This window comes from Numenius arquata, chromosome 8, assembly GCF_964106895.1.
Source record: "Numenius arquata chromosome 8, bNumArq3.hap1.1, whole genome shotgun sequence".
NCBI classification, from domain to species: domain Eukaryota; kingdom Metazoa; phylum Chordata; class Aves; order Charadriiformes; family Scolopacidae; genus Numenius; species Numenius arquata.
The window spans coordinates 55235051-55250053 of NC_133583.1; the positions used below are offsets into that span (position 1 = coordinate 55235051).

At 41.1% G+C, this 15003-nt stretch overlaps 1 protein-coding gene across 1 annotated transcript in view; it reads right to left on the reverse strand.

Annotated features, from left to right (window-relative positions):
* NRDC (nardilysin convertase) overlaps nucleotides 1-15003 on the reverse strand; it is a 32156-nt gene that overhangs the window by 7280 nt on the left and 9873 nt on the right. Inside the window, exons 7-22 of the mRNA XM_074151493.1 lie at nucleotides 14300-14422; nucleotides 12640-12697; nucleotides 11560-11633; nucleotides 10756-10825; nucleotides 10283-10360; nucleotides 9718-9838; nucleotides 9581-9639; nucleotides 8983-9037; nucleotides 6118-6222; nucleotides 5723-5846; nucleotides 5100-5186; nucleotides 4409-4528; nucleotides 3629-3680; nucleotides 2555-2705; nucleotides 877-1004; nucleotides 354-516 (exon numbers count right to left, since the gene is read on the reverse strand). Coding sequence (XP_074007594.1) covers nucleotides 354-516; nucleotides 877-1004; nucleotides 2555-2705; nucleotides 3629-3680; nucleotides 4409-4528; nucleotides 5100-5186; nucleotides 5723-5846; nucleotides 6118-6222; nucleotides 8983-9037; nucleotides 9581-9639; nucleotides 9718-9838; nucleotides 10283-10360; nucleotides 10756-10825; nucleotides 11560-11633; nucleotides 12640-12697; nucleotides 14300-14422 — 1568 coding nt within the window. The remainder of the gene's footprint in view (nucleotides 1-353; nucleotides 517-876; nucleotides 1005-2554; nucleotides 2706-3628; nucleotides 3681-4408; nucleotides 4529-5099; nucleotides 5187-5722; nucleotides 5847-6117; nucleotides 6223-8982; nucleotides 9038-9580; nucleotides 9640-9717; nucleotides 9839-10282; nucleotides 10361-10755; nucleotides 10826-11559; nucleotides 11634-12639; nucleotides 12698-14299; nucleotides 14423-15003) is intronic.

Consider the following 15003-nt stretch of genomic DNA (forward strand, 5'->3'; position numbering starts at 1 on the left):
ATTTCTCAATATCAAATATATGAACACACCAAACAGCACAAAAAACGGTGACAACAGGGGAAACAGGTTACAGGCCCTTTTCTACCACACTTTCCCCTCTCTGCAGTTTAAATCCAATTTCCTGAAAAAAAACCCCTCTGTTTGAATTGGCAACTATGGGCTCCCCAGGGGCTTATCCAGATGAGCATTCCCGAGTCGTTAGAGGTGAAGCTGCCCTGTAGCAGGGATTCTCCAGGTGGCCAGTACAGAAGAGGCACTCAGCGGGCAGGTGAGTGCTGGAGTTGTGGCAACTGCGTTAAAGCACGTTTTAAGAAGGAGTTTCAGTGCGTGTGAGGCGCTGAAGCTCTACTTACTCTGCTCGTGAAGTTTCCTTGTACGAGACCCTCCACGAAGAGCTGTGATTTGAAAGCCTTAACAAAGGACGAGAGGGACTCGATGGAAAGGCCGTTCATCAGCGTCTGGTATTTGTCTATCATGGACCACCTGCCGTGTTCTAAAATCAGGAGGCGCACGTCCCTGCGATGCATGGAGGAAAACAACACCACAGGCTGTCAAGAGCTGTTTAATGTAAGAGATCCCATTTCTGACTCGGGATCGTACTGGGGACGGGAAGATGGTCCCCAGGAGCACGGCTGTGGGCTGATCCCGCCCTCCCTCAGCACCTGCTGTTGGCTACGGGTCGCTTCAGAGCAGCAGCTGCCTGGATGTCCAATCTGACCCACATTTGATATGCTGGTGGCAGAGCTGCTTGAGCTCTCTGAGCCACAAGCTAAACCCCGGAACAAGCCTCCACGAGCACAGAGGAGCTGTTTCCGAGCTCTTCGGCTCAACCTCAGCACTTACTGCAGCCACCTTCTGCCCTCCCCCAGAACTCACTTGGCCAGAGTCTCGGGTTTGATGAGGATGTTGAAGTACGTTTTCTTCAGCTGCTCCGTTATCATTTCAAAAACTGCCGGAGTAAAGCTGAAGTCAGACAAGTAATCAATGATGAGCTGAAATAGAAGCTGTAAAGAAAAAAGTTTTCAGTTGGGGTTTTTTGTGGTTTTGGGTTTTTTTTAAAGAACTGATTTAAACTTAATCCTATATAATAATAATAATAAAAAAAATCATCATTATTTGATCAACATAAGAGATGTGCAGAGTTACTAAAGCACATTCCTCAATTCTGTTAGATGTTCTTCACTAAACACTTTTAATTACAGTCGGTTTTCAAAAGGACCACATTTTTAGAAAGTGAATGAAAAAAGCTCAATATTCCAAATCAACAGGAGTTTCCGAATTCTATGGGAACAAAGCCAGCCTGTAACTCCAATATCGATGTATCAAATAGTCCGGTTTTTCCCTTTACAGTTGACTGGCACAATGACATCGCAACAGAACAACAGTCATGATTTAAAAAGAATATTCAGACCATGCTATTTAGAATCATAGAATGGTCCAGGTTGGAAGGGACCTTAAAGATCATGGAGTTCCAACCCCCCTGCCCCATGGGCAGGGACACCACTAGAGCAGGTTGCTCAAAGCCCCATCCAGCCTGGCCTTGAACACCTCCAGGGATGGGGCATCCACAACTTCTCTGGGCAACCTGTTCCAGCATCTCAGGATAAAGCCTGAGGAAACCACCCTCAGGATAAAGCATTTCTTCCTAATATCTAATCTAGATCTCCCCTCTTTCAGTTAGAAACCATTACCCCTCATCCTATCTCTCCACTTCCTCATAGAAGGTCCCTCCCCATCTCTCCTGTAGGCCCCCTGTAGGTACTGGAAGGCTGCTATAAGGTCTTCCTGGAGCCTTCTCTTCTCCAGGCTGAACAACCCCAACTCTCTCAGCCTGTCTTCACAGGAGAGGTGCTCCATCCCTCTGATCATCGTTTGCACCTCTGGCTTTTCCTGTTAAAGCTCACATTGAGAAGTCTCACGGAAGATTGACATCTTATTAGAGCTCCAGCCAAGCTCTCGCAACACAAGTCTAAAGAAGCTGCTTGGTGGTTCTCTCCCCCCTTGACCACTACACCCTCTCTGTGCTTGCCATGTCTTACACGGCTGGTGTTTAGAGAATGGGAACAGGGATCCCCCCATCCTCATAAGGTAAGCTCTTAGCTACTGCACCCAAAATGAGTCTATCTCCAAAGTCAAATTGTTAGCAGCACCTGTTTTCAGACAAACTTCCCCAGACAATGTGCAAATAGCTTTAGTTTATAGCCGGAGAGGCTCTGAAGGGACACGGGAGACTCATAGCTCTTTTTAAAGGAAAAGCTGTTAAAGTCTCAATGGAGATACAGTCATTAATTAAAGGAAGATTTCTCTTCAGTCAGCCTAAGGTCAGTCATTTGAGTTTATTTAAGTGAATAAAACTACATCTTTATACACGTAAGCACAGGGAAAAGCATTTTCTGCATTATCCTGTGTCTGAAGAGACACAAATTTTCCAATTTAGAATACGCCATCTAAACATTCAAAGCTGCAGCCAGCGAGGCTCCAGCTGCTAGGACAAAAGGCACAGACCCTGAAAAGCAGCGTGCATAGAAGTATCTAGAAGATGAACAGTACTTACAGGTAGTTTATGATTGAATCCTTTCACTCGGATGACTAACCCATGCTCTCCAGCGACCAGCTTGTATTCCAGCTGAGCGACGTCTGCTTCGTAAGCTGGTTCACCAAGGTTGTGGGAAAGGATGCTTACAAACGTGTCAAACAAAACGATGCTGGATGGAGAAAAGGGCAGAGGGTTAAAAAGAAATTAAAAAAGGAAAGAATAGAAGAAAGGTAAAAATCAAGCCAAGTGAGTTTGATGGCACACACACGAAGTTCTCCGACAGAAATTGATACTTGAGTAAAATGAGATTCAAACAGAAATTTTCAACAAACCTGGAAATACAGAATGCAAGTTTCCCTTTGTCTTGAAAGCAAATGACACTACTTAACAAACATTTTAATATTCAGCTGCTCTTTGCAATGAATAAGATTCCAGCTTCACATAATTTAAGATTTCTTCAAGCTAGGAATGCACATTGTAACACATCAGTGCTCAAAACACTGAATAAGCACAGAAAATGGAAGTATTATATTTTGTGTAAAGGAACGGGGGACGAATGAACATCGCTTGTGCAGGTCTCAGCGGGGTTATTAGAAAGGCACTACGAAATTGGTTACAAACAGCAGTGCCAGCCTAAGACTAGCAGAAGTGCAGGACATGCAGAGCTACAATCTTCAGGTCTGTCCCACCAACAGCTGGTTTCTAAACGCTGCCGAGAGTCTCTTCACCTCCTCCTACAGACTCCCAAGTTGCCGGTTCACGGCATGACCATAGACTGCTCCTTTCAGGACCGACTCCTTCCCCAAGCACCTCCTTCTGGTACCTGCACTGCTGTTGTTACATTAGTTTTTCCAAAACTTGCACTGGGGACTAACACGCCATGAAATTCCTACACGTCTCTCTGCTGCAGTAACGACCTGCTGCAGAACCACTCTCGCCAGACTACAGATAAAACCACAAGGGATGTGTAAGAACGTGAGAAAACGAAGCCTTATTCTATTCCAGTTTAAAATTAATCTCTCTCCATCGTTTTTCAGCAGGTACGGGAATTTAGTTACTCTGCAAGGTAAGTACAAATAACGTAATCCTTACTTCTCTGCAGACTGCTGTATCAATGGAGAGATCAGATGGAAGCGAACATAACCTGGTGGTGGGGAAAGAGAAACTTAAATGAGCAATTGTATAAAAAGTGACAGCTATTTAAAGTCAAACCTATTTCCATCGGGTTATTCATTTGAGTCTAACGAAAATGGTCATTCAGCTATAAGAATATATTTTTGCTTATATTAAGTCATCATCAAATGTCTTCTCTTTTCACTCTGAAAACTTCCCTTAAAAAAATACAAAGTAACAGAAAATACCAAGCCGTGCTTTGCAGAACACTGACACGATGTGACCAACACAAATAAAAAAGACAACTCCACAAAACATCTGTTTAACAGACACTAAAAATTGTGACATTCTGCTTGAAAGCAGCAATATATTTTCCACATTTGTCTCAGATCCAGGCTATATTTTTCCTCTTTCTGTAGAGCAGACAACAGTCTCTTCTAATTCATGTGTTCATTTTCAAGCCCTTGTCCCAGTATCACATTCTGTCTGCCAAATTCTGCCCGCAGTCAGTCAGAAGTCAGTGTATTTCAGTGATTCTACTTTTTAACCGGAGGTATCAGCAGGATTTCTTTGTTGCAGGGTAATTTACCTGCTTCTCATTTATTATAACTAATAAACACATCAAAAGAACCACGGAAGAGCTGACAGTAAACACTGAGTTTAAATGGTGAACGCTATCACGGGTTATTTGCCTTCAAATAAATTCCAGCTGGTAAAAACACGGAATTCCTATTCTTCGGGAAGCCCTAAGGTGTTTACCTTTTGGGATTTTGAATTTATCATCCTTCCTGTACCAGAGACAGCCTTGTTGTGTGCTTTGTATTTTGACTGGATATTCTGTCTCAGGGCAGTCGGCAACTTTCAAAGCAAAGTCGGTGGCTAAGAAAAAGAAAAAGCAAACCAAACCCAGAAGTCAGTGTGTTTCACAGACACAGGCAGGCTACACGCCTGAAAGTCTTTAACATTAGCAACAGAATACATTTTCCCCCCCTCCCAGTTTGCTAAATTATACATGATAACGCTTTCCAGGACCCAAAGAACACTTATTTTTCAGTAGCACACCAGAACAGTGGCTCAGAAGCAGTGCAGAAATGGAGATGTTGCATTCCACCCAGGAGACACAAGTTGTGGGTTTATTTTCATTTGGTTTTGGCAACAAAGCCAGATGGTATTTAGATGCTTTCAAGACCAGCAGGATTAAGTAAATAAAATTGCTCTTCTAGGGTGTCCAGAGCTCTGTGTTAACTCTCGCTGATTGTGTGAGGCCTGCTCTGTTATGGATGTATGACCTGTAAGTTTACATCTTACAAAAACTCAGTTCTTATAAATAAAAGAACATTAAATAAAATTCAGGTGGATGTGCAGATGGAAATTAAGATCGTTTCTAAACCACAGAAAATTCTCAAATAAATTACTGGGGGAAGATTTCACTCATGTTCAGATGCCTTACCTATGTATTTGTTTTCTTCTGGAAGATGTAAATCCTGATTTAACTCAAAGTCACTGGCCCATAAATCACTCCAGTACTTGTCAATATCTATTAAAAAAAACAAGAAATGCATTTAGTTCAACAGGAAGGTAATGCTACCCTATTTCCTAGACCAGTCACCTCATCTCTTAGCTATCTCCATGAAGATTTGCAGAACAATAGGAGTTTCTTAATGTCACCTGGTTCATCATGACTCTTTCTAAATCCCTTCCTGCAAACTCCCCTGGTGCAGGACTGAAGGAGTCATATTAAAAAGTAAATTAAGCCTGTCTGCATTAGAAATCCAGCGACCAACACACCCTGTCCTCCACTGTTTGTGTTCTTTTCCCTGTTCAGGACTTGAATGGCAGCCCAGGGGATTCCCACCTCCTCAAACAATTGTAAACCTGGGAGGGGGGAATTAACTGATACCAAACAAAGAAGAACAATTATTGAGTAGGACAGAGTATTTGACTGATGATGAGGTCAGTTTAGCACTGAGGATTCACTTCTCTGCTTCCCTGTGGTTGTATTTTGCGTTGTCACCCTTTTAATGTCTCTACTTTGTGAATCGGACATTCTCTAAGTTTCTGCCGTTGTTTTACCTTCCACGCTGTACTGTGTTCCAAACCACCTCTCTTTTAGATGACACTGGCCTTCGTTGGCAGCAGACAGCAACACCAGGTTGGCTTTCTGAGGGCTGAGCTGGTTCAGGGCATCAGCAATGATCTGTAAGTTCAAGACAATACTTCAGTTCAAACGCAACTGGCTCTGCCTGAGCCAGCAAAGGCTTCTCGGTCTGAACACAGCAAGAACAAGACATAACAAGCTTACAAGAAAAGATTTGCTTTCTGAATATAAAAATAGTGTTTCAATTAATACGAAACCTGTGTCTGTTTTAGGCCTAATTACAAATGCCTATATACGTTGCCTATATTATACCCTATGCCCGTATTTTCCTTACATCAAAACGCGTAATCAGAGTTCAAAGAGTATTTACCTCAGGCTTGTATTCAAACAAGAGCTGGTCTCCTGTCAGAAAATCCTCCTTCTGAAACAACTGCATGTTCTCACAAAGGCTTTCCACATAGTCAACTGGATCTGTCTGTAAGCAAATAAAGCTATTTTTCACATAATCAGAAAACGAAAAAATCAATTTTCTGTTCTGAGAAGAGCTTGACCGGTCAGGTGCGTTGAGCATTAGTTGCATGCTGTGCTTGTTATGGCATTTAGTTTCAGTTATTAAACTAAATATATTTCATAACCATATCTAATGCTCAGGACTCCTCTGAGAATCCTGAAATATCAGACACATCATCCTTGTAGAAGAAACCTTGAGCAGGCAGATTAGAGTCATTAAACCTGCTAGGCTAAAGACCCAGTAGAACACCCTCCTTGCCACCAGGGAACACGAGCTGAGTTCTGCAATTCAAGATTTAAAGTCATCTGGAACCTGGAAAGAACAAGCCAAGGAATTGCTGCTGCTGCACGAGTATCTCTGATTCTGCTGCTTTCCTAAGTCATCTGCCATGACATACAGCGTGAGGAGGAAAGGATTCTCCTATTGACTTTTAACAGTGTAAGACTACCTAATGGAGAGCTTCTTGCTGAGTGCTTTTGGGGTTTTTTTTGAACCAGCCAGCATTGTACTGTAAAGATTCTGGGTCCAGATACAGACCACAGTTTGCCTGAAAACCAGCTGGAACACAGGAAGCTGGAACACAGGAAGTTCCATCTGAACATGTGGAAAAACTTCGAGGGTGGCAGAGCACTGGAACAGGCTGCCCAGAGAGACTGTGGAGTCTCCTTCTCTGGAGACATTAAAATCTCGCCTGGATGTGTTCCTGTTCAGCCGACTCTGGGTGAACCTGCTTTGGCAGGGGGGTTGGACGGGGCGGGGGGAGACTACATGGTCTTCAGAGGTCCTTTCCAACCCCTACAATTCTGTAATTCTGTGGAAAGAGGCGAGTTTGACACATCTGTGTCTTGTAAATGAGGTGGAAAACATGACCAGTAATTCCTTTAAGACACTGCATGAGTGAGAAAACGTTAAATCTCTCATGGGGCACAAAACTGCTTATCCCAAAACCAAGCCTCTGTGACCACTATTCATTAGGATGGCCACGTACCAGCTCCTTCCATCAACCAGAAGGGCGGGTTCCGTGACCAAGTCATTCATCTGTCCCTGAGATGCACACCCCTGTCACAAAAGAACACACCTATCTCTGTTCCTTGCTTTCTGAGTTCAGTCCCTGCACTGCCAGTAACCTCTTAGTGACCACTGTAAATCAACTGGCCAAAAAGGCAGGACTCTTAACAGTAGGTATTTCCCCAGTGTAAACTTGGGTGTTTTCTATCCCCACCTGGTTTGATACTGGGAGGTACACAGTCTATTAGAGCAGTAACAGTTTGAGGGAACATAAAACTCCAGCTGTGAGTACTAAAAAGAACCAAGACAAGTAATAAAAACCTTTCGGGACTAAATAGCTTCACTTTGATCCAAAAGTCAAACATCAAACTGGACGACCTCTGTTGGCAATGATTAAAGACAGAATTATAAAACTGTATGTAGGGCCACAGGAATTCATTCCTGTTCTGTCCAATACACTGAACAGCCATCCTTCACACATTTTTAGTTCTTCTCTGCTGTTCTGGGGAAAGCTTTACTAGGAGAAGACGGGCCGTTGTAATTTTGTAAAGTTGAACTTTGCTAACAAATTTATAAAAGTTGGATCCCGCTAAAAAAAACCCACCGCATGGCATTTAAAAAAAATGCATTCGTAAATCAGTGTAACCTTGTTGCTACCAAAGAAATCCACCGCTCTGTTATCTATTATGTGGGGTTGTTGGCAGCAGTCCTTGCTGTCTGTATCTCTTGCAAATACCGCTTCTGCTATTCAAAGGCCACTCAAGACACTCAGTATCTTCCATAACCTATTTTGAAGGCAGAGCTACAGATGTAAAGATTTGCTAAAAATGGCATTTCTAACATCCTGATGCTCAGAGCAGACTGGCGGGTCTGAAAATACTTGGAGCATCTGGAAAGAAAAAACCTCCACTTTCAATATTTCTTTTTTTCCTTTTTTTTTTTTTCTCCTTCCTGCATCTGTGTACCTTAAAGAAACCGACAAACTTCAGTGACGCTTTCAAGCCGAACGTGTAATATATGGATCTGTTTTCCCAAAAGGAAATTTTAGTGCCGTTCCTAAAAACCAAGTTACCTAATAAGACGCAGAAGGTGGCTAAATACGGTAAGAAAGTCAATGAAGTGAGGCTCGTCAAATTATCTAAATTGTATTCCTTTGTTTTTCTTTATCTTTGATAAAAACAAGTGAGATCTTTGCTAATTGCTATTTCAGTAAACCAAGGCAGACTTGACACAAACCCACATTTGGCTGCGCAATGTTGTAACAGGGGACAAGGGGGTCGTGAACACCCTGGGCTTTGGGAGGCCGGGTCACCAGCAGGCCACCCCTGTGACACAACGCTGCTTTGCTCTTCCCGGAAATCAGCAGCGCCAAAACAGCTTTAAAAAAAGTGAAATTAGGAAAAAAATACTGAAAAGCCCCAAACAATTTGCAGAGCGCTATTAATGGGCACAGACCTTCACACACAAGGGCCTAATGATTAAAGCTGAAAAAAAGCCTACCTAGCAGGTAGAGAATGGAAAAAGTAACATTTAATTCTGTTAAGGAAAAAGTCGCAATATTTCTCTGTCTAAAATACAAATTCCTTCAGCAGAACGCAGCCTCATGAAGTGCATAATCTATTTCTGGTTGAATAGGACTTAGAAAACGTGTTTCAAAATTAAAAATAAATCCTTTTTATGGTTTACCTATATCAAGACAAAACAGTGGATGAATACCTGTTCCTGGTAGTGAAATTCATTCGCTTCGATCTTCTGTATTTCTTCCCATATTCTGTAAAGGAGGGAGAAGACAAGAGAAGTGGATTTCCACCATTATTCTACAATATTTATGGAGAATCTGAAAAAAAGCAGTCTTCTAGGAGAAGCATCAAGGATGAGTTCAGTGATTCGTTCATTCAGGTACAAGCCATAGAAGCCAGAATTACACACATTTCCCTTCCATCTTCTCAATTGGCAGAAAGTTCTGCTATTTTCCAAAGAGGAAATGACTTAACTGCTAAGAGTCAAAATCTGATACCAAATTAACATAACGGCTAACGCCAGAACACCACAGTCCTGACTTCCACAGATTTAGCTCAACAAGCTTATAAAATCAGAAATCAGATCACAATAAATCAAACTAAAAGCACCAAGAAACAAGCACAAACATTTAGCAAATTCTTTTTTGAACGGATACACTTCCCACACAGACAAGCTTTACTAGTGACTCACAATTTATGGTCTAGTAACTCCACAAAAAGTGCAAACAATACGAATAAAAGGTTAATGGAGCAAGACAGTCTCACAAATATCTGATGTAGTGACAAACACTTGCCTTTTATCTGGCCCTCTCTTCTGCAGCATCTTCACGTACTGAAATACAACATGGGCCACCTGCAGACAGAAAGGAACAGATTAATTTTTCCAGATATTAGGAAAACAGTAAGAAAATCAAGTTGCAGTAAAGCATACCTCGTAGAAGTGCTTGTAACCTTCATCGGTCAAAGTCACAGAAATGCTGAAGATGGAGTAAGTGGAGTTTTGTTCAAATCCTGTCTCACCATTTCCTCCATATAATGCAAGAGCCCAAAACCTATGGAAGAATTAAAGGTACTTATTAATTACTCATTTCAGCTTAGTTGAGCTTAGTTACAATTAGCATATCATAGTTTTACTTCAGCGGCTTTCAATCCGTTTGCAGATTACACAAAGCTTTGCCAACGTAAAACTGTGAACCTCAGGATGTGAACCTCAGGATACAGAATTAAAGAAAAACAGTGAAAAAGCTAAGTTACATTTTGGAGATCTCAAAAAGATCAGTCACAGATCCTGCTGATCTGTGGATCACAGACCAAAACCCACTTATTTCTTACTTGGGTCTATCATCAATTTAAAGAATATAACTACGAAACACTGATACAAAAAGGCAGACTTGACCTGGTTTTATATATAGAGAGAAAACATATATACACAAAATAGTTTGCTTTTATTTTAATGATATAAAAGCATTTAATAACTATGCTTAAAAAATACATACTTTTTCCTAAGGAAAGAAAGAACACTGCCTTTGCCTTCATGTCCCACCAACCAGGAAATATAATGAAGAGGCTTCACCCTAAAAGCAAATGTGAAGGAGATTAAATGCCAGGAGGTAATGTGTTTCACAGAAAGAACTCAAATCACTAGACAAATGACTAAAATATACACTGTTTCTTCATGGCAAGTTTTGCATTTTCAGGCAGCATTAGGATAATAAGCTAAAAATGTGGGAGTTCAGAACATGACTGATCTGAGTCAGTGAGGAATGACGTTAAATCAGCCGTTTACCAATTCTACTCCATTTATAAAAAGAACCATATCTGCATGAGCTTAATTCATTTAAAAAATGTTCCCCTAGCTGAACCAAAGTAATCTGTAACACAAACAAATGAGATTCTTTGGTTTGTTGTGAAAGTTAATATATTATTAACAACAAAAACATGGTAGAAGTAAAATGCAGCACCACCTTACCTGTAATACTGTGCTTGTGGGGGAAGCGCCCAAGTGATGTTCAATGAATGAACTTTCCTGATTGGAACAACTGAACACAAATAAATTTACTGCATATAAATATACATGATTAGACACAGATAAGAAGTTTTACATAATGCAGAAAGAACAATTAAAAGTTATTCAGAACCACAAAGAATTATTCCAAAGTATCCGGATCACACAGAGTAAATACGAAGCCAGGTATTCAAAACATTTAAACAAATGTATTGAGGGAGGTCCTTCTCCCCCTCTACTCTGCACTGGTGAGGCCACAACTGGAATATTGTGTCCAGTTCTGGGCTCCCCAGTTCAAGAAAGACAGGGAACTACTGGATAGAGTCCAGCATAGGGCAACAAAGATGATTAAGGGATTGGAGCATCTCCCCTATGAGGAAAGGCTGAGAGAGCTGGGGCTCTTTAGGCTGGAGAAGAGAAGGCTGAGGGGAGACCTTATTAATGCTTATAAGTATCTCAAGGGTGGGTTGAAGGAGGATGGAGCCGGACTCTTTTCAGTAGTTCTCAGTGACAGGACGAGGGGCAACGGGCACAAGCTGGAACATAGGAAGTTCCATTCAAATATGAGGAAAATACGGTGAGGGTGACAGAGCCCTGGAACAGGCTGCCCAGGGAGGTCGTGGAGTCCCCTTCTCTGGAGATTTTCAAGACCCACCTGGATGCAGCCCTGAGTAATGTGCTCTAGGAAATCCTGCTTTAGCAGGGGAGTTGGACTAGATGATCTCTAGAGGTCCCTTCCAACTCTGACAATTCCGTGATTTCACTTACCTCTGTAAAGCTTGTGAAATTCTGGTGTGTCAAAAGGCTGAGTCAGATGGCCAAAGCTGGGTTTGGGTAAACCACTTGAAAGCAAAATTAAAGTGTGACGTTAATGGCAAGGATCCAAGGCTACACTGAGACAATCACAAGACATCAGCATCCATAGCTCTGAGGTGATGGAAGCTGTATACACCAGAAAAAGGCATTAACAAAGGGTGCAGCCCAGCGTTCATCCCGCCCAAAGTGAAAGGGTGGAAGGCAGCCCGGCATCCACTTGCCCACACAACAGAGTAATTACCCAAGATTTAGATACCTCATCAACTCCTCCCTCTCCTTCTGTCCAAGGCAGTAACAATAAAAAGCTTGCTATCCTAACTCCAAGCACAGTAAACAACTTCCTGAGCTGGCCCTGGATTCACAGAATCCTGAAGGATCATCTTGTGGGGAAGGAGGAATGAGAAGGACAGGGGTCGGGAGAGACACACGTGTCTCTCTACGGCATTAGACTTTCACAAGCACATTTCCATGCACTACAGCCATAAACATCTTGAAAAAGTAGAAAAGCATTTTATTTCCTCTTTCATTTTCAAGTTAGTAAAGCTTTTGCAGAACCCCCTTTTTAGACAGCACATTGGAGTGGATTATTAAAAAAAAAGGTCAAGTTCTAATCAGTCGCCGCCCTCAGGATGACACTTAAATTCAAGATATGGTCTTAATTTATTTCGCTGCTAATTATTTCTGACATAAAGCAAAGATAAGAAATGGAAAGTCATTCAAACCTAGATTATAATTTATCATAAAATCAAGGTATCGGTACATATTAAGCAAACACTGCTGCAAGTTAGCACCACACAGCTTGCAGGCTAAATAATTGTTAAGCATAAACAAAGTCTTCGTGAAACAATTTTGCCAGTCTTTAATTCCCAAAGTTGCCTCTTTTTTTTTTTTTTTTTTTCCCTAGATAAGGATGTTAATTAACAGTTGTTAATTTCCTTAGCTTCTCCAGTAAGGATGTTTTTTAAAAATGGTCATTTTAAGAACAGATAATTTTATAATTTGTAATGCCTTTATGAATCAAAAGAATCTTACTTATTTGGGATCTGAGAGAAGATTTCTTTCACCCACTTTTCCAATGTATCCAGTGTTTCTAGTATGGAGAAAAAAAAAAGAAAGCCAGAAATGTAATTTCCTGAAGCTCCAAGACAAATTCTTTATCTTATCTTACTAGTTCAGTTATCTTAAAGAGGCTGCAAGTTGGTAGATTTTAAAATTGCTAAGTTTTAATTTAAAAGCTTCAAAGCTGTTGGTTTGAACCAATTCTTAATACTCATTGAACTGTATCTTTGGTCATAGCTCTGTTTTTGTATATACTGCTGAAATCTCAGGCTGATACAACTGGGATTTAAAATTCAGTAGTATCTGGTGTGACTGTGAAAAGGAATTACCAATCTTAGGGATCTAAAATTACCAGTACTTGCTAGACTCTTTCCATCCCTCTATGTCCAGAACACAGCAGCTTTCACACCTAAATGCAGTCCTATAGTGCTAAGAATTCCTCCTCCCCATCCTCTTTCCTAAAGGAAATAGGTCAGGAACCAGAAGTGGGGTTTTTTTTGTTTGTTTGTTGGTTTGTTTGTTTTTTTTTAAATGACCAGTTGGACATCGCTTATTTAAGTGCATGTTTTGTATTCCAAAAGCGATGGGGTTTATGCTAAACAACAACAATAAAAATGCTGGGGTGGGATGCATTCACAGTTTCTTTTGTTTTGAAAGAGACAGAAACACAATGTTGCCCTGGCGGGGTATCAGTCCCCAGGCTTTTCCTTCCAATCCCTAAAAGGAACAACATTACAATCCATCGCTTGGTAAACAATTATCCAAGAGGTGTTCAATGCCCTAACAATTTTACAGTCTAGACAGAAAAGCATAGGAGAAGAAAAGAATTACCACCTCTATTATTACCATCTCCATTTTACAGATGGTAATTGCAGTAAGTTTTAGCATTCAACAAAACCCTTAAGCACAAATCTAACTTCGATGCACGCAGCTATTTATTTTCAGCTCAAGGTCTCTACTACACGCTTAACTTCTACAAAATTTCTTTTGTTCTCAGCAGAAATGACCATAGGTCTGAAATTCTTTGCTGAAATGAAACTCAATTCCATTTGCGCAGAAATTTTCAGTCTAAGGGGACTCAGAAAACTCAGAATCTCTGTTCTTCCTAGAGAAATGTGTTTTATGTTAAGATGTCTTTTGAAAGAGCCCCAAATAGAACAAGACAATTGGGAGACCCAGTCTCAGTCTCCCCATGATTTCCCATGGAGGTTCATGATTTCCCTCCCATTTCCCATGGGAGGAGGTTTCATGATTTCCCTCCCATTTCCCATGGAGGTTCATCAAGAGGTTCACTCTTGATGGCAGAGAGACCAGTAGCATTAAGTCATTTAAGTGGTCTGACTGTATTCCTACAAGATTCTTCTTTAAATATGTCTTTGAGATTTTACATTCTGTGCTAATCTGGAACCTATTCAACAGCTTCAGTTCAAAGTTTCTCAAGAAGCAGCAGGACTACAGTAACACAGCACAATTGCTCAAGTTTCATTTGGAAACCAGGCTAAAATCTACATATAAATACCTCCTGTAGGACTGGACAATCCGCTAAAACTGCCTGGGCTACAGCTGAACTGGTGCCAAAAGCACTACACCAACAACAGCAATGAGTCTGTTTTTAAGGAACAACCAACGTTACCTTTAGATTGGACAACTAAAGTCATATAGTGAGCAGAGTAATGGCGCTGCCAGAAGTCCCTCAGTCTGGTGTAGGTATCAATATTATTCATTTTAGGCTCGTGTTTGAGTGTATCTGCATTACCTGTAAACATTAAAAGATGGTTAGTTATCTAGACACTGGTTATGTCAAGACAAGATACACCAAGAATTTCTCTTCCAACCCTGGCACCAAGTCTAGTCATGATAAGCACATTAAAAATACCTAATAGAAATTTGGACTTAAAGGAATGTTAACTGAAATTTAATATCTTCCAATTTCTAGTTCCTATTATAAAGGCAGCTGATATTTCTAAGACAGAGTCCTCTTGCAGTATCACATCCCTGTACCGTGTACTGCACAGCTCACTGTGTTGCCAGCTATTCCTTCACCAACAGGACTTGCAGAACAGGGGAGGGGAAAAAGAGACGAAAATATGATGTTCAGGATGTGTCACTATAGAACTTGACAGAAATTATCCACATTTCAAAGCTGGCTAACTCTATTACCCATCACACTGCAATTTACACGCTCACCAGCATCACAAGGGTGAGGGAGCTAGGACTCTATTGTCCAGGAGAGGAAGGACAAATTCCCTTTCTGCTCCACTCACACGGCTACTTCTGCAAGTTCAACAGCGAATTATTTACTTTGAAAAGCCTCCTTAGACACAAATCCAGAAATAC